Below are 24,180 nucleotides of genomic sequence, written 5' to 3' on the forward strand. Positions count from 1 at the left end.
CTAGCATTAAAAGCATTTCTTCCTGTTGTGAAAGGGAAGGTGGTGCAGGTGTTCACGGACAACACTACTGCAATGTGGTACTGCAACAAGCAGAGCGGTGTGGGGTCGTGGACCCTTTGTCAAGAGGCTTTACGTCTCTGGACATGGCTGGAACAGCAGGGCATGACCCTAGTGGTTCAACACCTGGCAGGTTCTCTGAACGCCAGAGCAGACAAACTCAGCCGAAAATGCTTAGAGGATCACGAATGGTGTCTCCATCCAGAGTTGGCGCAAGGACTCTTTCAGCAATGTCAGCAGTTCTGCACGTTGGAGTTTTCAAGGGGGCTATCGCTAGGCGACGCTTTTCGTCGTGAGTGGAGTTCAGGCCTCCTGTACGCCTTTCCACCTATACCACTTCTTCCCAGAGTTTTCAAGAAAATCAAGAACGACCGGGCCCAAGTAATCCTAGTGGCTCCGGATTGGGCACGGAGAGTTTGGTATCCAGAGCTTCTCAAAATGAGCAGCAGTCCTCCAATCAGGCTGCTTCTTCGGGAAGATCTTCTGTCGCAGCAGCAGGGGAAGGTTCTCCACCCGAACCTGTCAACTCTGCGCCTTCATGCGTGGAGATTGAGCGGTGACAGTTGATGGTTTATGACCTCCCTCCCGAGGTCTGTGATGTCATTCTGGCAGCCAGGCATCCCTCTACTAAGTCGATCTACGCCTGCCAAACGTTTTGTTTCATATTGTTCAGAGAGGTCTATTGATCCTCTGTCTTCTTCTCTGTTGTAAGGAAATGCCTCCTTGGCATGGTTACCCCCTGACTTTTTGCCTTTGCTGATGCCAAGTTATGATTTGAAAGTCTGCTGAGGCCTGCTAACCAGGCCCCAGCACCAGTGTTCTTTCCCTAACCTGTACCTTTGTCTCCACAATTGGCACAACCCTGGCACCCAGATAAGTCCCTTGTAACTGGTACCAAGGGCCCTGATGCCAGGGAATGTCTCTAAGGGCTGCAGCATGTCTTATGCCCCCCTGGGTACCCCGCACTCAGCACAGATACCCTGCTTGCCAGCCTGTGTGTGCTGGTGGGGAAAGAATTACTACATCGACATGGCACTCCCCCTCAGAGTGCCATGCCAACCTCACACTACCTATGGCATAGATAAGTCACCCCTCTAGCAGGCCTTACAGCCCTAAGGCAGGGTGCACTATACCACAGGTGAGGGCATAGGTGCATGAGCACTATGCCCCTACAGTGTCTAAGCAAAACCTTAGACATTGTAAGTGCAGGGTAGCCATAAGAGTACATGGTCTGGGAGTCTCTCATACACGAACTCCACAGCACCATAATGGCTACACTGAAAACTGGGAAGTTAGATATCAAACTTCTCAGCACAATAAATGCACACTGATGCCAGTGTACATTTTATTGTGAAATACACCCAGAGGGCCTCTTAGAGATGCCCCCTGAAAACATACCCGACTTCCAGTGTGGGCTGACTAGTTTTACCAGCCTGCCACACACCAGACATGTTGCTGGCCACATGGGGAGAATTCCTTTGTCACTCTGTGGCCAGGAACAAAGCCTGTACTGGGTGGAGGTGCTTCTCACCTCCCCCTGCAGGAACTGTAACACCTCGAAGGCTCACCCCCTTTGTTATAGCGCCACAGGGCATTCCAGCTAGTGGAGATGCCCACCTCCTCCGGCCACGGCCCCACCTTTGGCAGCAAGGCCAGAGGAGATAATGAGAAAAACAAGGAGTCGTCACTGGCCAGTCAGGACAACCCCTAAGGTGTCCTGAGCGGAGTTGGCTCTAACTTTTAGAAATCCTCCATCTTGCAGATGGAGGATTCCCCCAACAGGATTAGGGATGTGACCCCCTCCCCACCGGGAGGAGGCACAAAGAGGATGTAGCCACCCTCATGGCTAGTAGCCATTGGCTACTAACCTCCCAGACCTAAACACACCCATAAATTGAGAATTTAGGGGCCCCCAGAACCTAGGAAGATAGATTCCTCCAACCTGAAGACGAAGGAGGACTGCTGACCTGAAGCCCTGCAGAGAAGACGGAGACACCAACTGCTTTGGCCCCAGCCCTACCGACCTGTCTCCCCACTTCAAGAAAAACTGCACAGCGACGCGTCCCCCAGGGTCCAGCGACCTCTGAAGCCTCAAGAGGACTACCCTGCATCTAAAAGGACCAAGAAACTCCCGAGGACAGCGGCCCTGTTCCACAAAGACTGCAACTTTGCAACAAAGAAGCAGCTTTTAAAGACCACACGTTTCCCGCCGGAAGCGTGAGACTTTCCATTCTGCACCCGACGCCCCCGGCTCGACCTGCGGAAAACTAATTCTACAGGGTGGACTCCCCGGCGACTGCGAGCCTGTGAGTAGCCAGAGTTGACCCCGCCTGCAGAGGGAATCCAGAGGCTCCCCCTGACCGCGACTGCCTGTTTCAAAGAACCCGACGCCTGGGAAACAGACTGCACCCGCAGCCCCCAGGACCTGAAGGATCCAAACTCCAGTGCAGGAGCGACCCCCAGGTGGCCCTCTTCCTAGCCCAGGTGGTGGCTACCCCGAGGAGCCCCCCCTTGCTTGCCTGCATCGCTGAAGAGACCCCTGGGTCTCCCATTGAATCCTATTGCAAACCCGACGCCTGTTTGCACTCTGCACCAGGCCGCCCCTGTGCCGCTGAGGGTGTACTTTCTGTGCCTGCTTGTGTGTCCCCCCAGTGCCCTACAAAACCCCCCGGGTCTGCCCTCCAAAGTCACAGGTACTTACCTGCTGGCAGACTGGAACCAGGGCACCCCTATTTCCATTGAAGCCTGTGTGTTTTGGGCACAAATTTGACCTATGCACCTGACCGGCCCTGAGCTGCTGGTGTGGTAACTTTGGGGTTGCCTTGAACCCCCAACGGTGGGCTACCTTGGACCCAACTTTGAAGCCTGTAAGTGCTTTACTTACCTGTGAACCTAACAAATACTTACCTCCCCCAGGAACTGATGATTTTTGCACAGTGTCCAATTTTAAAATAGCTTATTGCCATTTTTGCCAAAACTGTACATGCTATTGTGATGATTCAAAGTTCCTAAGATACCTGAGTGAAATACCTTTCATTTAAAGTATTGATTGTAAATCTTGAACCTGTGGTTCTTAAAATAAACTAAGAAAATATATTTTCCTATATAACAAACCTATTGGCCTGGAATTGTCTTTGAGTGTGTGTTCCTCATTTATTGCCTGTGTGTGTACAACAAATGCTTAACACTACCCTCCGATAAGCCTACTGCTCGACCACACTACCACAAAATAGAGCATTAGAATTATCTCTTTTTGCCACTATCTTACCTCTAAGGGGAACCCTTGGACTCTGTGCATACTATTTCTTACTTTGAAATAGTACATACAGAGCCAACTTCCTACATCTGTCTAACATCATGTTGTTTATTTTGTCTCTCGCCCAGCAGGGTTCCTCCTTGGGGACTCTCAAGGGATTGCAGCCTTATCGGCTTTTCTTTAGTTGCCCGATCAACCATCTCTGTTTAAATCACCTATAGTACAGAGGTTTTTGAAAGGGCTTGTGCATCTATTCCCGCCTGTGCCTTTTGTTATGCCCCAGTGGGATCTTAATTTGGTTCTTACCTTCCTTATGTGTGCTCCCTTCGAGCCCTTGCATAACTGTCCTCTTCGGCTGCTCACTAATAAGACAGCCTTTTTGGTGGCAATTACATCTGCCAGAAGAGTTAGTGAGCTACAGGCTTTGTCATCAAAACCGCCGTATCTCACAATCTTTCCTGAAAAAGTGGTTCTCAGAACTCGTGCCTCTTTCCTCCCCAAGGTGGTAACCCCTTTCCATATGGGTTAAAATATCACCCTGCCCACCTTCTTTGCACCACCGCATCCCTCTAAGGAAGAGGAGCGTCTCCATCGGCTGGACCCCAAAAAAACGTTATCGTTCTACCTTGACCGCACTAAAGAGTTCCGGGTGGATGACCAACTCTTTGTGGGGTACGTTGGTGCAAAGAAGGGTCGGGCAGTGCAGAAACGATCCATTTCGCGCTGGGTCGTTCTCTGTAAAAAGATATGCTACGCTTTGGCAAAGAAGCAGCCTCCAGAGGGCTTGAGAGCTCATTCTACTAGGGGGAAAGCTGCTACCACTGCGTTAGCACGTGGCGTACCGGTGGTGGACATCTGTCAGGCTGCAACATGGGCTTCTTTGCACACGTTTGCAAAACACTACTGCCTGGATAGTCAGGTGAGAAGAGAGGGGCATTTTGCCCGGTCTGTTTTGCAAGACTTTCTGGTGTCAAAATCTCCTTAAGACCCACCGCCATAGGTTATAGCTTGGGTATCTATTCTAAGGTAAGGAAGCTGCAGCTAGAAGTCTCTATCAGATGAACAAGTTACTTACCTTTGGTAACGAGGTATCTGGTAGAGACTCTATCTAGCTGCAGATTCCTTACACCCGCCCAAGCCTCCCCGCTCTGCTGATATTTTTTTTTCGGCAACAGTCTTACTCATGGATCGGTTACTGCTTAGGTGCTCCAATTAAAAAGCCCAAATTAATCACAAACATAAAAAACAGACAAATCCTAAATTCATCAACCATAAAGCACATAACACAGCGGCCATCTTGGAGTGTACATATAAACCAATTGCACAGTAGTTTGTACCATAATCTTACAAATTGTTAATCCAGTTAGCTCTAATATTCATTCACAATCTGTCATAAAATTCATCATGATATCACTATCCAACAATTAAAATCTAATTGCAAAGTACAAAATTATAGAATTAATCATTGTAACATTAAGGTATATAAAATATAAATATTTTCAGAATGTTAAAATTTCAATATATTTCTTATAAACCTTAAATATTTGTACCAGTGTCAGAATTGCTAACATTGGATGCTATAGCGCCCATTTGATACCAATGTGGTCTTATGGTGTCGTTTTATTGACGATATCTTTGTAATCTGGAGAGGTGGTGAGGAAGCAGCCATGCAATTTGTGCGGGGTTTGAATACTAATGAATATAATCTAAGATTTACTGAGCATCTGGATTCGAGGTGCATTGAGTTCCTTGATGTAGAAATCTCTGTGAGGGATAGCAAACTGGTGTCCAAATTGTATAGGAAAGCAACGGCTGGCAACAATCTGCTATGTGCCCATAGTGCACATCCGGGGACTCTGATGCGCAGTATTCTGTTTGGGGAACTGTTGAGAGCTCGGAGAAATTGCAGTGAGGCAGCTGATTTTCAACAGGAATGTGAAGTCATGTGTGAGAGGTTTAGGAATAGAGGTTATGGGGCTAAGGTTATTGACCAAGCCAGATGGAAAGTGGAGACTTTGAATAGAGTTGATGTCCTGTATGGGACTAACAGGGGTCGGGAAAAGGAGAATGACTCCATTAGATTTATCACAACTTACAGTAATCAGTCCTATAAAATACGTTCCATTCTGAGTAAAAGCTGGCATATTTTACAGACTGACCCTATTCTGACCAACTGGATTGACGATAATCCCCAAATAAATTTTAGGAGGAGTAGATCTCTCAAGGATAATTTGTGTCGTAATGACGTGACATTGAGAGGTCGCTTACAGAATACCAAAGTGGAGGGTTTTGTCTGTTGTATGAAATGTAAAGCTTGCAAAACCAACAATAGCTGCAAGACATTGAATGTTCCAGGAAGATCAGACACCTTTGTAATCAGGGGAAATTACAAATGTAACACGTCTTATTGTGTGTACTGTCTGATATGCCCGTGTTATAAGTTGTATGTGGGCAGTACAATTCACAATGCGAAGAAGAGAGTTCTGGAAAACAGACGAGCTATTAAGAACTATGATAAGAATTATCCAGTAGCTAGGCACTTCTTCAACCAACACTTTGGCAATGAGAACCTGTTGAAGTTTGTAGTTATTGATCAAGTGAAGATCAACAGAAGGGGAGGAGATAGAGAGAGGCTGCTGCGCATTTTAGAGTCTAAATATATAATACACTTTGAGACATTGGAACCTGTGGGGCTGAATTCGAGTGAAGAGCTGAGTATCCATCTAGGGTAAATGTAACATTTTTTAAATGAGGTGGAGGAGTATGGCGGCCTTTTATTAGAATAACACTTTAAGTGATGGTGATATATTTTTTGATAATTATTTATTTAAGTGATTAGTTATTGGGTTTTAGTAGGTTTTACAGTAGAAGATCTTGTACGTCTACCCACGGGGGTTGAAAAGTTCCAGTATATGAGATAGATTTGTTGAATGACATCTAAAGTAGTAAGATATCCTCTGAGGAAGTCTTTTGAAAGTTTGTATGCCCACTTGGGCGCTATAGGATCCAATGTTAGCAATTCTGACACTGGTACAAATATTTAAGGTTTATAAGAAATATATTGAAATTTTTAAATTCTGAAAATATTTATATTTTATATACCTTAATGTTATAATGATTAATTCTATAATTTTGTACTTTTGCAATTAGATTTTACTTGTTGGATAGTGATGTGATATGATGAATTTTATGACAGATTGTGAATGAATATTAGAGCTAACTGGATTAACAACTTGTAAGATTATGGTACAAACTACTGTGCAATTGGTTTATATGTACACTCCAAGATGGCCGCTGTGTTATGTGCTTTATGGTTGATGAATTTAGGATTTGTCTGTTTTTTATGTTTGTGATTAATTTGGGCTTTTTAATTGGAGCACTTAAGCAGTAACCTATCCATGAGTAAGGCTGTTGCTGAAACGCGTTGGATGTTTATGCTGGAATAAATTAAAGAATTTTTTCACTTTGGAGGTGTCCTGGTTCTCCTGATATTCAAGGGAGTGTTGGAGGATGTATTAGGGCCTCTCGGAGCCCATCCAGGACCGCTGTATGGAGCACCTGCATTCCGGGACTTGTTTGAGTTTTATATATATATATATATATATATATATATATATATATATGTATAATAATATGTATTTATGTGTACATATGTATATTTTTGATCTTGGCATTTTTGCCTTTCTTAAAGGCATGAAAGAATTTTTCCTTCAAACAGTCAAAGAGGTAAAATCCATATGGTTGGTTCTTCCATGACTCTGTGCTTCTGGCGTGGGAAGTTGTGGAAAAGAACTGACGTACGCTCGCCGAGACGACGTCTATATAGACAACCGTGATGTCATAGACGGCTCCAACGACGCACGCGGAGCTGGTCGGCGCGGGCGGGTCCGAACGACGACGACCGACGGCACGCGAGTAGGGTACTGCTCAGAAAAAACTCCGGATTCGAAGCTGACGCCAGGGAATTCTAAGGTAAGGAATCTGCAGCTAGATAGTCTCTACCAGATACCTCATTACCGAAGGTAAGTAACTTGTTCTTCTATTCTCCTCTTAACCCTCAGGTCTGTCTTTCTAGTGGCTGTTATTTCTGCCTGCCGGGTTAGAGATTTGCATCCCTTATTGGTCCATCCTTCATTTACTGTATCAGAGAGTCTGGACCTAATCACTTGCCCCACCATCCCACTTATGGTGATGATTGCCTTCCATTTAAGTCAAGGTCTCCCTTCTATGTTTCTCTCCTTCTTCTCATCCATCCAAAGAAGATGAGTGTTTGCAAAGGCTGAATCCTAAGTTAGCTGTCTTAGATGACATCAGAGTGGCTAGATGACTAGCTTTACGTGTGTTTCGCTGCAGCTAAGAAAGCCAAAAGGGGGACTAAGCATACCGGATCTGATAGACACCTAGCTACAGATTCCTTACTTTAGAATCCTTCTCCCGGCACAAGCCTGGATCTGGAAATTTGTCCATAGCACTTCCGTGCACTGAACGAGGGCGTTGCGCAGCTCCATATCAACGCCGTCCACCAAATGTGACGTCAGCGTAGTCCACATAACCCCCTTGCTGACGTCAGTTTCTTCTTTTCCATGCTTGCAACGCAGATCCGGTTACGTAGGCCCTTTTTTCGGCCTAGTTCGACGTTTTGTGGATGGAACAGTGTACTTTTTTCACAAGTATGTCTGCAGGGCTTAAACCCTGTGGGTCCTGTGGACAACAGTTGTCGGCCACAGACCCCCACTCGATTTGTATGTGGTGCTTGGGTGTAGGCACCACAACTCTGTGGAGTGCGACTTTTGTCATCAACTTAGGCCAAAGGCGTTGAGGTAGCGTGGAATGAAGCTTGTGGCATCGAGGATGTTGGAGTCATCTGTCTTCTCATCGTCCATGGTCTCCTTCATTCTCTAAGGACCGTTCAAGGAGTCGTTCTCATGAGCATTCATCTTCTTCAGGTAAATCATGACGAATGGGATCGAAGTCGAGGCAGCTGCCGACTTCATCTCATACGGCCTCGCAACAATTCTTGGTTGAGGAGCCGAGGCCAGAGTCTACCCTGCATTTCCCTCCATTTTTAGGGGTGGGGGTGAATCAGACTCCGATTCGTTAATTCTACGATTCCCTTCAAGCAGTCTGCAAAACCACCTTCTCCTGGAGCGCCTGAGGGTCCCACAGAAGTATAGGAGGTCTTGACTGTGTCCACACTGATGGGTTCACCTTCAGTCATGCCTTTGACTTCGACTGTCGAAGTCATTACGGTGCCAGTGCACAGTCATTCGGGATACACAATTCAGGCATTGCCATTCAACACCAGGTTCGGCACAGACGATACTAATTACTCTCACTCTGTGTACTCTGGAGCCACCTGTTGCTCCTGCAGAGGGTTATGGTGGTGTAGGTGCTGTATAGGAGTTGGGGTTACCCCAGAAGGCTCAGCCTCCTATGGAGGAATACTGGCATGCCGATCTGGGGAAAGCTGGTGGCGTGGACCCCTCTCTAGCCTCGAGCCTTCTTCCCCCACCTGGCCTAGCTGCGGAGGTGACTTCCTCTCTAGCAGATATGCTGAGGAGAGTTGCAGAAGTTTTGGATCTGACACTTCACACAGTGGAGTTGTCTACTGATCCTTTGATTCATGTTCTCCATCATATCCAGACAGCTGTTGAACCAGTACTTCCATACAGAGAAGCCCTACATGATATCTTGCTATCGGCTAGGACTAAGTCTGATACGAGGGCACCAGATGATCGGGCTTTATCTCACAGACACTGACCTGCCCCTGAGGACCTGCTCTGTCTTTCGCAGCAGCCTACTACTCGCAGTTTTGTGGTACAGGCTGTTTCTGCATCAAGTGATATTAACTCTCTTCCTCATGTTCCATTGGACAGAGAATCCAGGAGACTTGGCACTTGTGGTAGGCATATATTTTCCTCCACTAGTTCTGCTTTGTGTTCGCTTAACACATCTTATGATTTGAGAAGGTTTTCGCATTCATTGTGGGACTAATTGGAGTGCATGTTGCCATCACTGCCAGATGATGCACTTAGTGATTTTGTTTCTCTGGTACAGGATGGTCAGCAAACAGCTAAATTACTCATACGTTGTGGTTTGGCTAGCACTGATTCTGTGGGTCAGGCCGTGGCCTTTTCATCAGTGTTGCGTAGACATGCCTAGCCGCGTATGTCAGGGCTCTCAGGGGCTGTGCAAGCCACAATAATGGATATTCCTTTTGTGCTCATATATTTGTAGCACATGCTGACGCTGCTCTGAGGTCTTTTCGTGGGTGGAGCAGCAAATAAGCTTTGTTCCTCTCTACCTTTTGGCCTAGTTCAGAACTCCCGTACTGTCTACTAAGGTGTTATTTGTTCTTACCTATTCCACAGAAAAGCCGTATTTCGGCAGGGCAGTGAGGCTTTTTCAGTAACAACCGATTTGTGGCACTCGGTGTGTGTTCCTGCTTTTGGAAGGTGCTACTTTTTCTTAAATTTATATTTTGCCCTGGAACCTTACGGGGCTATTCATGCCTGATGTTCAGGGCTGCTTTCATTATCGTCATTACTTGGTGTAAAGTGATGATTTTCCACTTCAAGTTTGTCAATCATAGCCTCTTAGAGGGTTATCAATTTTTAATACAAAAGGCGATAATGTTTTCTTTACTCTGAAGAAAAGCTTGAGCTTAAGAATTGTTACCTTTAGGGTGTATACACCATACTCCGCGTGGAGTATTTTAAGTATATGAGCACATACGTATGTGCACAATTGGGATTACTTGTAGGCTATTACTCTTTCATTTGAGGATAGAGAGTTACGCCCTTGGCAGAGTCCGTTTTCTTACTTGTGAGATTATGGAATTCTACTAGGATCCCTTATAGGGAACTTGACATATTAACAGCTCTTTCAGAGTGTCAGTATATCGTTGAACCTCTGTTTAAAGAAGTTTCTTTATACTGATTCTTCAATACTGAGGGTGTTTGTTTACTAAGTGCTTGGTGAGCATATATATGTATACATACTGGGTCAAGGTTGCTTGATCTGCGATCTATTAGTCCCTTATTGAGAGTCAGAGTTCTCCTTTTTGTCAGGTGTTGTTTTTCTACTTTACAAAAGTTGGTATCCCTTTTAGAGAAGTCAGATACTGATCAGGTATTAGTATCTTATTACCTTTTTTATAAGGTAGTGTAGTTATATACACCTCTTATTACTTCTTAAATAGAGGTATATCTTTTACTTCTATGTAGTATGTGCATGATGTTCATCAGTGAAAGCATGGTCCAGTGATGGCATTATACACTACTGGGGTGTCTGTCTTGAAATCTCTTACTGTGTTCTTTAAAGGTCATTTGTAGCCTTATTAATCAGCTAAAAATTTACTTTTACCTTTAGTGTTTTGAGCATGATGTTAGGTAGGAGTTACCTGTAGTCCAGTTTAACATCTCGGACCCTCACACTGACAGCGGAGGGTTCAAGCTTGGTTATTCCTTGTTTATGATTGATAGTAAAAGGTCTCTACTTTTGCCTCAATAGAACATTGTTCAGCACGTATATTCTGGTGAGCCTTAGAATACTATGGTTCTGTTATTATGGTTATGTCATAGAGCCATTACAAGGCTAGTATTTACCTTTTTAAAGATGGTATTTTCTTAATGTCAAGAGAAGATGTGTGTTTTGGAGATTCTACACTTTCTATTGTGAAAAGTACTTTGTATTCTTGACTCTAACAGCAGCTATAGCGCTTTTACGTTGTGGTTTTTCAAGCTTTCCTGCTTTTCTGAAGGAAAATCTCTTCTAATGGTGCACCTTTTCTTCTCTATGAATATAATAACATGGATGAATTATTTCCATGTTTTTATTGTCTTACGACTTTACTTACCTGTGGTTTCGTCCACATGTTTTTATGTGGTAGAGTATGTTTTTGCTCACCTACATTTATTAAGAATTTCCGGTCTTTCTCTCTTCTTTTAGACTGGTTTTATTCTTCTTAGAAACTTTTAATGGTCTCCGTTCGCAGACCCTCCTCAGGGGATGGTATGGTTTTGGTGTCTGATTCTAAATTAAGGGATCTGCAGCTAGATGTCTCCATCAGACGAGTATGTTACTTACCTTCAGTAACACAGTATCTGGTAGAGACAGCCGCAGATTCCTTAAAGCCTCACCCATCCTCCCTGCTCTGTGAACTGAGTCTTCTTTTGTCTCGCAGGTTTCGTTATAGAAATTCATATCCTGAATTGAGAATTCAGTAACTGTTTGACACAGGGGTGCCTTTTATTTCAGAACACTTTTTCAAATGGAAGTTTCTATATGTGACTGCGTTTTGAGCACGGAAGAAACTGATGTCTCTGTGTTGATGAGGGAGTGATATGGACTCCTTCGACGTCACATCTGGTGGACAGCGTCTATACAGAGTCATATGACATCCTCGTCTGGCGCACGGACGTGCTATGGAAAAATTTGCAGAACCAGGCTCTCATCTGGGGGAGGATTCTAAAGTAAGGCATTTGCGGCTCGATCCTGTCTCTGGCAGATAATTCTTTACCAAAGGTAGGTAACTTGTTCTTCTAGTTAGGGCACTGTTTGCTTTTTAGTTAGATGTGCTGGGGCTTAGCCAAGAAAGAAATTCCAGTTAGCATTTGTGCACACTCTGAGAGGACTGTGGCAGCTTTTACTGCCCTAACCTGATAAGTCCCAGTAGTTGTCGGTTGCCAGCAGCCACTTGGCCTTCATTGCATACCTTTACCAAGAATTATTGCCTGGCAGTACATACACGGCGAGATGGATAATTCCCTAAAGCTTTGCTGCATGATTTCCTTGGTGATCTCATCCCTCCTGATGGGTACTGCTTTGGAAATCATTCATAAGGTGCGAAATCTGCAGAACGATGTATCCATCACAAGTGAAAGTTGTGGTACCAGTATTTCTGGTGGATATGATGAGATTCCTCATTGCTGTTCCTCTTAGACTTCTGAGATAGAGCTATTCATAAGGTACCAAGTTGTGCTTAGTTTGTAAGAGAATAAGCCCTGGGTCCCATAATGTTGCTCAGAAGTCCACAGTTGTTGCTATTGAATACTGGTGTGCAGAATACCAAGTCTGGATGGTCTTGATTCCACCTCATGCCACTTTAATACAAAACCAGTCACTCTGAAACTCTTTATCTGAACCTTGCAGGTTCTTTTTCATCCCTGCTTACTACCTTTTCCATGGTGCTGTCTACCTCTTCTCCTTCTTTCCACCTTTTATGTTTTATTCTCTCTTGCCATGGGTCAAAGTCTGATGAGGAACAATAAGGGCCAGGCCCAAACAATAAGTGCTAGTGGGCCCCATCTGCAGCTGCCTTCTCACATTAAGAAGTGGTTCCAAGCTGGTTGCTCCTGTTGTTCTGTTATCTGCTGTTGTTAAGTTCTTCCAGGGCCTATGTTGGTCAAGGATAAAAATAAGGATCTGATATCAGCGCGCCATGCAGCGCCATATAAAGGTCTGTGTAGTTGCTGCTCGGGCAGGCAGAGTGAGGTGGCACCACCTGTCATCACTAGAGAGCTATTGCAAGATAAAAAGCTTCTAGCTCTAGTCTGGTGCATAGGAATATTCATAATGCAGGGCATCTGTGGAAATCCTCTAGTATTAATATCAAAGGTAACTAACTTTTCATCAGGGTGTGTGCAGGTTCCCAGTCTTCATGAAGGAAGTATGGCCCATGATGCACAATCACCACCTCCACCAGCGAACTCCTCCACATTCACCCCGTACTCACAAGTCCCACACATGCCCTAGGGTTTCTAGCTTCCAGTTAGAAACCCTCCTTTCAGGACCCCCTGGCTGCAGATTCTCTCTGGTGCGGTGTTGCCCATTGCTGCACAGGACAGAATGAGGTATGAGGGCAGGGAGGACCTTGCAGCTCAGTGTTACAAATGCTCCATGTTCCCTGCAGAAATGCCCAGGAAAGGTGGAAGGGAGGCCTCTCTGTCACCTTCCTATGAAGCCTGAACTCAAACTTTGGTCATGCAGATACCTCTCTCCATATTTCCTCAGCATAATCTAGTATTCTGAGCTCTGAAACTCCCCATAACTCAGGAGATTATAGAGAACTAGGGCTCCACGCAGCCCTGCCTCCCATTAACATTTTTTGAAGTGTGGAAATGAGATTGAAAAAGCAGCACCTTAGGTCTCTCTCTTTTTACTTCCCCAAAGCATTTCCTGGGACTCTGATGCTAAAGCATAGACTTGATGTGGAAGGACTACAGTTCAGCATCAAGCTATAGGTGACCAGAAGAAACAGCGATTGTAGGAAAGCACCCTTTTTGACATGGTTAGCCCCCACTTTTTGCCTGGTATCTGTTGTAATGTGGAATGTTAGTGCACTGGGTCACTGCTAATCAGGTCCCCAGTGTAGGAATGTCACTCTTTTTGCCATGGTTACCCTCGCTTTTTGCCTGCTGTCAGTGCGCTTGACTGTTTTCACTAGGATCCTGCTAACCAGGACCCCCAGTGATTGTGCTCTCTCCCTCTGAATTTGGTAGCTTGGGACTTTCACACTCCACAATTGGCATACTGGTGTCCCCTTGTAAGCCCCTAGTATATGGTACTTAGGTACCCAAGGCATTGGGGCACCAGGGGTACCTCATGGGCTGCAGCATGTCTTATGCCACCCTTGGGAGCCCATGCAAAATGTGTCTGCAGGCCTGCCATCGCAGCCTGTGTGAAAAGGTGCACGCACCCTTTCACTACAGGTCCACAGATAGATGTATCCATCAGAAAGGCTGTTTTCCAAGACAGATGCTGCAATGAAGCATGTGAACAGTTTCAAACTGAGAATTAATCGATTTTGAAAATACAAACTTGAGCTCCCAGGAGGTGAAGGAAACCTTACAGAAGAAAAGACCGTCTTTCCAGGAACCCTTTATTCAAACAAATCTTAAATATGGAATGTTGGTTGTAGGAAAGTTACTCTTTTTGGTGTGGTTACCCCCACTTTTTGCCTGCTATCAGTATGTTTTACTGTTTTCACTGGGATCCTGCTAACCAAGACCCCAGTGATTGTGCTCTCTCCCTCTAAATGTGGTTGCCTAGGACTTTACACACCCCAAAATTGGCACACTGGTGCCTCCTTATAGTATATAGTACTTAGGTACCGTGGGATTTTGTGGCACCAGGGGATACCCATGGGCTGCAGCTTGTATTGTGCCACCCATGGGCGCCCGTGCAAAATGGGTCTGCAGGCCTGCCATTGCAGCCTGCGTGAAAAGGTGCATGCACCCTTTCACAACAGGTCACTGCACCAGGTCCTCCTAGCCCAGAGGGCAGGTTGCATATACCTGTGTGTGAGGGCACCCTGCATGAGCAGATGTGCCCCTGTGAACTCCAGCACCATTACACTGGACTTCGTTAGTGCGGGGAAGCAATTTTACCTGTGTACTGGCCACAGATCACTCACTACCTGTGGTCCAGCTACATAATGGTAACTCCGAACCCAGGCCTGCTTGGTATCAAACATGCTGGAATCATACCCCAGTACTGTTCTATGATTCCATGCACTCTGGGGGCTCCTTAGAGGATCCCCAGCATTGCTCCTACTGGTCGTCTGGGGTTTTCCAGGCAGCCCGCGCTGCTGCCACCCCTCAGACAGTTTCTGCCCTTCTGCTGCTTGACCAGCTCAGGCAGAGGAAGGCAGAACAAAGGATTTCCTGTGGGAGAGGGAGGTAATACCCTTTCCCTTGGAAATAGGTGTTACATCGCTTGGGAGGGGTAGCCTCCCCAAGCCACCGGTATGCTTTGAAGGGCACATTTGGTGCCCTCCTTGCATAAACCGGTTTGCACTAGCCCAGGGACTCCCGGTCCCTGCTCTGGTGCGAAACTGGACAAAGAAAAGGGGAGTGACCACTCCCCTGCCCATCACCACCCCAGTGGTGGTGCCCAGAGCTGCTCCAGGTGGCCACTTGATTCTGCCATCTTCAATCCGAGAAGGGCAGAGGCCCCTGGGAGCATCTGAGTGGCCAGGTCAGGCAGGTGACGTCTCAGCCCCCTCCTGATAGGTGGTCACCCTGCCAGGTGACAACCACCCTTCCTGGGCTATTGAGGGTATCCCTCTTGGGTGGGTCCTCAGATTCAATGTGCAAGATTCCGGCAGGACTCCTCTGCATCGTTTACTTCATCTTCTGGCCACTGGGACTACAACTGCACCCTCCAGGAACCAACAATCTGCAACTACAGCAATTACTCCACTCTGCAGTATTGTTTCTCCGGCTCCTTCCAGCAACTGCAACATTTCCCCGGCTGTGCATCCTCTGAGTGCGGCGAGTATTCAGCCTGCACAATAAGTAAGAGGAATCTCCCTTGGAGTAAAGGAGTCACTCCCCTGCATCTGCAAGCACCAACTGTGACGATGACTGGCTGTGTTGATCTGCTTTCCTCTAGAACTGCGAGGATCCTGCATCACAGGTGGTGGTCCGGAGTGGTCCCCTTGGCCCTCTCTACCAGCTGTCCTACTTGGGAGACGGTAAGCCCATGCCTGTCCTTGCAGGACGTACCCCAGTGCACCACGGCTCTTGCAGCTAGCAAGGATTATTTGCTCCTCCTACAAGGGATCTTCAGGCTCTGTGTAGCCCCAGTCTGCAGCACTTCTTCCTGTGAAGCACAGTCTCCTCTCTGCTGCTCCAGCGACGTGGGAATCCTCTTCAGGTATGCTGTGTCGGCGTCACCACAACTGCTGTGCCTGCTGCCAGTAGTTTGCCTGTGGGGGCTGCCTCCTCTTCCTGTGACTCTCCCGACTTCTGAGGATCACCCGAGACTCCCCTCCTTGGGTCGAGTCCCCTGAGCGTTGCTGGTCCTGTTTCGCCTTGTAAAACCTTCTTTTCAGTCTCTTGCTTTTGCCAAGGCTTGTTGGTGGTTTTCCGCACCACTAAAAGACTACATCTCGACCACCGACATGAGACACCACTTGAACCACTTCTGGGACACCACTTGAACCACTTCTGGGACTTCTCTTCATCTCTGGTGCTGCACTGCTGACCTTTTTCGTCCACCGTCAACCTGGTCCTGCTTTCACAGAAGGGTGGGTAGTGGCTCCTTCCACAACCAGACACTCCAACACAAACTGGGCTTGGCCCCCTTCCTTTGCAGGTCCTCTTCTTTCAAGATCCACCTATGGATTCTTCCAGTCTTGGTTGGGTCTTGCATAATCCTTTTCCAAAGTCCTCTTGTTGGTTTTGGGGAAAACCAGGTACTTACCTCTCCTCCTGCTTCCTACACCCAGTGCCAGATCTCTTTCCCTAAAACTGCGCAGCTGTTATGTACAATTTGCACGCTTTTTAGTGGCCACTAAGTTCCTAGTAAATGGTATCCCTGGAACCTAAGGCATTGGGTCCTAAAGAAGGTCCCAGAGGGTTGCAGCGCCAGCTGTGTCATCGTCAGAGACCCATCTCCAAACCCACACAGTGCGGCCATCACAGACTGCGTGTTTTGGTGCAGGAAAAATTGAAAACCAAGATTGTCACACCCCCTGAGTGCCAAGACCCCTACAAATACATATGCCAGGTGTAAGTCACCCTAACACTGGGTGCATCCCTAGCAAATGTGAGGGCATGTGTGCATAAGCACATATGTCCCTGCTATGTCCTTGCCGATTCATAGAACCTAGTATGTGGACTGAGTAGCCATTGTAAATGCATGTGCTGGACACTGGTCATTACGAGTTTCCTAGCTACATGATGGCTTCTCTGAAAATAGGGATGTTTGGTATCAAATATATCAGATTAATAAATCCTAATTGATGCCAGTGAGAGATTTATTAATAAATATACCCAAAAGACACCTTAGAGGTGCCCCCTGAAAACCTACAAACTGCTAGTGTGTTCACTGACTGGGCCTGACCAGTTCAGCCACCATAGTCGAGTTTCTGCCCTCTGAGATGAGAGCCAGCACTCTCTGGGCCCAGAAACAATAGCCTGCACTGGGCAGGGGTGTTCACACCACACCCAGGCAGGATGGACATTCCAGTGTGGGGAGCTTCAAAGACCTTGCTGCTTTTGTAATGCAACCCAGGTCTCTCCAGCTAGCAGGAGATGACCACCCCCATGCCCTGACCCCACTTTTGGTGGTGGTAGAGGCCGGAAAATTAGACCTATTAGGAGGAGTGCCCACTTCATGCCAGCCCCACTCATAAGATGGACAAGCTGAAGTGGACACTACCTTTGAAGTTCCTCCATCTTGGTTTGTAGGAAGTTTAGGCCTTAGGGTTATGCCTACCTCCCAAAGGAAGAGGTGATAAAGAGGATGTAGTCCCCCTGAAGCTGGTCAGCCCATTAGCTACCACCTGGCACACCCTGTAACACCACAAAATTAAGTATTTAGGGGAACCTCTTACCCCAGGAAACCTGAACCTAACTATTTAAGCAGAAAAGGACAAAGAAAAGCTGCCCTGCCGAAGAGAGGAAACAGCTGCTGCCCTGGTGAAAACCTTGCCAGACTGCCTGCTGACCTCGACGGACTCTGTCTGGGAAATCGACTCGTCCTGCAGCTGAGCCTCCACAAACCCAGGAGGACTGCCTGGCTTCAATAAAGACTGAAGTCCCATGTGAGTAGCAGACCTGCTCAAACGAAAAGCATCCAGAAAGACTCTGCAGCCCCTGGACCAGCAAAGACCCGACACCTGAAGTGACCACTGCACCGACGTCTATGTCATGTGCCGAGGATGCCAGCAAGGGTCCCCAGCTGTCCAGAGTCGGAGTCCATCATGGGTTTCACCCTCCCGGTCTCCTCCAAGTCGCTTGCAGCCCTGCACATAGGCCCCCACTTCTGCAACCTTGTGAGGGAGAGAAACTCAACCCCTCCAGCAACCACTGCACCCATAGCCTCCAAAATGTTCTGAGGGGGGAAACACCAGTGCCGGACTCCACCAAGAAGTCTGCAGCGTCAACATCCAGGACCCCCTGGCCGCGAGTTCTCCCCAACGAGAAAACCCAACACCTAAGGATACCCCTTCATCTGTCGCCCCTGGGCCCTGGAGTAAAGGACCAAAGGTGCACCTACATCCCTGAGCACCCTAAGTCTACTACTCACCTGTTTGTTGCTCCTGGCTGGCTTCACAGCCAGAGCCTGCGGCCTGTTTGTGCAAAGACAGATCCCCAGAGAAACTCATTGGGCACCCGATGCCTTCAGCGATGGCTGCCGCAAACCTCAAGGAAAGGGGTGAGTGAGGGGAGCCATTGCGAAGGAGCCACCCCTGGACGCCTTACTACACCCCTGCAGCCGACTGCCCCTGTGCTGCCTGGTGTAATCTGCTGGAGTGGTTCTGATCAGTGCCCGGTACTTACCTTAAATCCTGGTGATTGTCTTTGTTAGTCGGTGTTTACTGTGTATTTGCTGAGCTCTATTTTCCTTTATAGGATAACATTGGCAAATTTGAAAATTGCAAAATTTTGAAACTGAAAAGTATTTTTCTTTGTATTTAAAAAACTTACTATATTACGAAGTTCTTGGGTTTACAAATCCTAAAAAAAGAGAGTATCATTTTTATAAATTGGTCTTGGAACAACTGCTGCGCACTACCCTCTGATAAATCTAATTCCTGCCCCACACTACCACAGATAGAGCACTACTTTTGCCTCTGCAATACCAATTGGGGAGCCACTGGACTCTATGCACAGTGTTCTTCATTTTAGTGCACCATATAGAAAGCCATCCTCTTACAGTCATTCTCCATCCCTTGACCTTGGATAAAGTAAAATGCTTTGAGTGAAACCCTGATATTCGGCTTGGAAGACTGAGTGCAAACTCTTTGATACCTCAGCAGCTGATGGGCTGTAGCTCCCACCACACTGATCTACTGTGTTTCTAGAGCCACTTAAAGCATTTTCTAGGACTGCGGTGCTAGGGAGGATTGTGCGTCCGGTGTGACTCACTATAATGTAGCAATGGTGGAGTACTGTAGTTCAGGCATATCGGGGGCTATCCCTGAGAATATAGACTAGGCTTCTTAGTTATTATGAAGAAGTCTAAGCAGTTCTGTCCTATTTTCTCTACAGTAATGTAAAGGTCCCCCAACTCACGTGGTTTAATTCCTCAGATAAATTTCTTTTTACATTCATTCTAGGTGGACAAACGTGAGGAGGTGCGAGAATGGGTACTAGCCGTGTCAATGGATCAAAGAGTTGAGCAAGTGTTGCCACGTGATGAACGGGATACCTACGAAGCCTCGCTGATAGCTGTTAACACTGGCATACGTTCTTTACCATGTCTAATTACAGGTGAAGTAGTCTACTCTGTCTACCAAGTAATGGAAGCGAAGGGTTCTTATAGTGGATACGCTGATGAGGAAGTAGACATTTACCTTTTGTACCTACAGTGTGGTTACGTTTCTGAAGATCAGGTCAGGGTTCGAAGGAGATAAGTCAGCATGCAAACTAAGTGACTGAACCATCAGATAGTCTTGCATACTTAGTAGCTACTACAGTTTTTCTGACAGATTTCCCATGCCAGTGGAGTGGCAAACCCAGAGTTGAAGGTTGATTCTATTTTATCACAATAGATGAACCTGCACATGGTGGTTTGGAAGGAGCTCGACCTTCAGCTTCATTTTCATCTGAGGATTTAAAGTTTCTGGAATCACTCGCTTTCACTTTGAGGCAATAACATGTTTAATACCTAAAAGACATCCTTGAGTTTCTGCAGGCTTCCTATATATTTTATTTATAAATTAACACAGTGTAGTACGAGATTCAGTAGCTGTTTGAACAGTATCACAATGCAGTCTTTTCACTTTATTTTATTTGGTGCAGGTTATCCGGTGCTGAGGAACAAGATTGAGTTCAAACAGCCTGGTAAAGCTGCTAACAAGGAGGACTGGAACACATTTCTGATGGCAATAAAAGTGAGTGAACCAAATGTGAATGTTAGTAGACCAGTAAAAATGAGTCTGCCTTCCACTTGCAAGTCTTTGTTTTCATTCTTCTCCTTTCTGTGAAGTCTTGTTTCTAATGATTGCCTCTACTCTGCCCAAAACAAATGAATGTTTGACCCTTATTGACCAAGCTTCTGTTGCCTTACAACCCTTTGCTGTTTCCTAGAGAAAAACCTGTGTTCCGTTATCTGTTTTTCATACTTATCCGATGTTGCTTTGATGTCTTGTGTGCTTATTTTTAATATACTATGTTTCTATGTCACTGAGTTCAACCCTTTGCTTGATGTGATTTATTTGATGGATACTTCTACCTGAAGATTCCTCATCTTTGAATATCCCCAGGAGCAGATTAGATCTGCAAACGTTTGTAATAGCTGTCTGATGTCGGCAACTGGAGGAGACTGTGCTGTGATGTCAGACACAAAATTGTGATGACATCACTGGAGGCATGCATCATAACAGTAGTTCAGTTTTTTCTGCACCTATTGACAGTCCAGAGCTTCGCTCTCTCTGTGAGATTTCTCACACAAATCAAAATGTTCAATGTAGTGCAGATAGGGATGTCCCCTCGTAAAAGGTCATGCTTTAAGCCCGGTCGTCACACAATGACTTACTGTGGTATCTTGCCTTAAGATATTGTGTAACCCCCTCGTCAAATGCATCCATATACCATCAAGGAACACAGAGCCAAGCGTTTTATGGCTTATTCTGAGGAAGGCCACCTGAGTTGGCCTTGTTCAGAGGAAGGCCATCTGAGTCAGACGAGGTGAAAATTGAGACAGGGGTCAAGCTCTCCTTTAAGCTTGCCACTATCCACCTAAAGAAAATGCATCCAAGTTCTCCTTGTCAGAAAAAAAACGACAGCTAAATTGGCGGAGATTACCCCCGTACTAGCGATTCCGGAGCTAACATGGTTGACTCCACCTTAACCTGCATCAGTACATGCCTATCCAAAATACCCAGTGGCAGGAGTGGATTTGTCCAGCTTTATGCAAGTTCCAATATATTTAGGTGAGCATCCGTCCCCCCCCCCCCCCCCCCCCCCGGTGCACCTGTTGGCCCCATGGAACAAATAACTCATCCTTTCGGCATGGTACCACTACTGCCCTAAGTGCCATACAGGTTTTTCCCTGCACCTCCCCAGTTTGAGGTGCCCCTTGGCACACCTACTCAGATGAGTTCGACACCAAGGCTTGCACAGACATCAACTCTAGCGCTGCAGACTGAGTCAGCCCACTGTCTTCTGCAAATACATTGTAATCCAGCACTGGTGCTGCGTACAACATATTGTACACGTTATTATTGCCACCTATGACACTGCAGTTAGTGTTTGACACCTTTCTAAGTGTGAAAAGATATAGGTGCTGAAGGGAAGCTTCAAGAACGATCTTGTCAGGACATGGATTCGGATATCAGCAAATAACCAATTTTGAAGATCTGTCATCTGATACAATGGCACTTCAGGAAGCAAGTGGTCTAGATATGTATCCTGATATTGTTGATCCATCACCAGGTCCTGCTTCACCAGAAATGACTTCATTCCACTCAGTACTGAGAAAAGCAGCAGAAGTCCTGGAATTGCTGTTACCCACTGTAGACTACCAACTGAACAACTTAACAGATGTTTTGCAGATGGCTTCTTCCTTCAGCGAACGACTGCTTCCATTTATTCAAGCATTGATGGAAACATTGAAGGAGCCATGGTTCAAACCTTCAACTGCTCCAGCTGTTCACAGAGAATTTGGTTGTAGATATAGACCAGTCCTAGGTAATATGGTTTTGTTATTTGTTGAAGACCATTGAATCAAAGTAGTTAAAAATGGACATGACGCATCTAAACACATAATACATGCCAGTTTGGATACTGCTGAATGTTGTTAGAACCATGAGTTTATCTGCAACTCTGAGGAGACATGCCTGGCTCCGGTCTATAGGGCTCGCCTCAGATGTTCATAATTATTTCGACAGATATGCCTTTGATAGGGGAACACCTGTTTGGACAGAAAGCAGATGCTGCTTTGGAAAGATGTAAAGCAGGCAGAGCAACAAATAGGTCTTTAGGACTGCAGTTCTTTGGATAATTTCAGAAAGCCTCGATCTTTTGCTAGAAGCTTTTCTAAACAAAGGCGCAATCCCAAGGCCATCAAGAACAGCAAAACTTTCATTCATAAATCCAGAGGAAGGGAAAAAGGACGAGCTGGACAGCTGCATTCAGCTTCTTCCTCTTTATGTTCCCAAGCACCACCAGTAAAGTAACAGTAGTCTGGCTGTGAAGTCGCACATCATGATGGGGGGGAGGAAAGAAATCCCTTTTTCTGAAGGCCTGGAAGGCCAATACTTCGGACCACTGGGTCCTACAGATCATAGAAAAAGGATATACCCCACTCTTCTGCTGACACCCCTACCCTGTCCTTCCCACGATTCCTTAGAACATTGGAAGATCCTCCAGCAACAAGTGGAAATCCTGCTGCAGAAAGTGGCAGTGGAGAAAGTGCCAGCGCAGGAAATTGGGCAAAGGTTCTATTCTCCTGATCCCCAAGGAGGACAGCGGTGTTAATCCCATCCTTGACCTCTGGTTGCTTAATTAATTTCTAAGAAATTACAAATTAAGGAATGTGCCCCTAGTTCAAATAGTAGTGACATCAGAAGCGAAAGACTGGATGGTGTTCTGAGACCTGCAGGACGCGTACTTTCATATTCCGATCCTGCAGGCCAACAGGAAACACTTGAGTTTTGTAGTGGATTCTACCCAGTACCAATTTATAGTACTTCCTTTTGGGTGACTTTGGCAGCTCGAGTTTACAAAGGTAATGGAGGTGGTAATGGCACATCTCAGATGATAGAGGATAGTAACATACCCAGATCTAGAGGATTGGCTCATCAAAGCCAATACGCCCAAGTCGGTGCTCTCCATCTCCTCTCAAAAGATTCACTGCTGTACAACGTATTTTCAATCAGTCGTCCCAGATATCACGTGGAGCCTTCACAAAGCCTATTGTTCATTGGGGCAGTTCTGGATACCACCAGCCTTTGATCCTTCTCTCCTCCACAGAAGATCCGAAACATGTAGGATATTCTCCCAATGTTTAATCAGGGAGTTCAAGTTCCAGTCCTGAAGGTCCCATGTTTACTTGGCTGTTTGCTTCTTGCATCCTCCTGGTCACGTATGCACGTTGGCACTTGAGGGCTCTTTAGTGGTGCCTCCACAGACGGTGGTTCCAAAATCAGATAGAGTTTAGGGACGCCGTAGCGGTGTTAAGCTCGTGGGGAAAAGTGGAAAATCTCATTAGTGGAGGATCTCAATGGTAAACAAAATATCATTGGTGACTGTAGTAGTAACCAACCCCTCCACCTTGCTTGCACATCCAGAGGACCAGTAGAGCAGAGTTTACACATCAGTCTTCTGGAATTAAGGGCTAGCCAGTTGGTGCTCAGAGCTTTTTTTCCCATCGAGATCAGTAGACTTGGAGCTTAACCAACAACACCACTGCCATTTGGTACCAAAACAAGCAAGGGGAGTGGGATCTCTGGCTCTCCGCCAAAAATCCCTCAGGCTATAGCAATGTGCACATATGTTCAGTCTGTTAGCTAGTAGTCAATCATTTGGTGGGCTCCATGAATACCAGAACCGGCAGCCTCAGTTGGCCGACCATAAGTGGTGCCCTCACCCAGGGATAGTAAAAGACCTCTTCACACTTCAGGGCACACCTCAGATGGACAACTCAGAGCTTCGCTCATTTCCTGAAGTTCTGCACCCTCCAGTATCTGTTGCAGGGAACATTGGGGATGCATTTCAGTTGGTTTGGAAATTTCCACTTCAATACGCATTTCCTCCTTTATCCTTGATTCCTCAAATTCTGAGAAAGATTCACTGAGAGGTCACTATAATTGGCCCAGGTCGACTGAGAAGAGTGTGGTGCACCGACCTATGGCACTTCACTGTAACAGCCCCTCTTTTTCTGCTGCTGAGAGAGAATCTTTTGTCTAA

General features: G+C 46.3%; 1 protein-coding gene across 2 annotated transcripts in view; it reads left to right on the plus strand.

Moving 5' to 3' along the window:
- Positions 1-24,180, plus strand: part of IFT172 (intraflagellar transport 172) — a 589,829-nt gene that overhangs the window by 556,846 nt on the left and 8,803 nt on the right. For both annotated transcript variants that reach the window (XM_069233572.1, XM_069233571.1), the window contains exons 46-47: positions 19,386-19,539; positions 20,071-20,162. In XM_069233572.1, the coding sequence (XP_069089673.1) occupies positions 19,386-19,539; positions 20,071-20,162 (246 nt within the window). The remainder of the gene's footprint in view (positions 1-19,385; positions 19,540-20,070; positions 20,163-24,180) is intronic.

The sequence above is a fragment of the Pleurodeles waltl genome, chromosome 5 (assembly GCF_031143425.1).
Source record: "Pleurodeles waltl isolate 20211129_DDA chromosome 5, aPleWal1.hap1.20221129, whole genome shotgun sequence".
NCBI classification, from domain to species: domain Eukaryota; kingdom Metazoa; phylum Chordata; class Amphibia; order Caudata; family Salamandridae; genus Pleurodeles; species Pleurodeles waltl.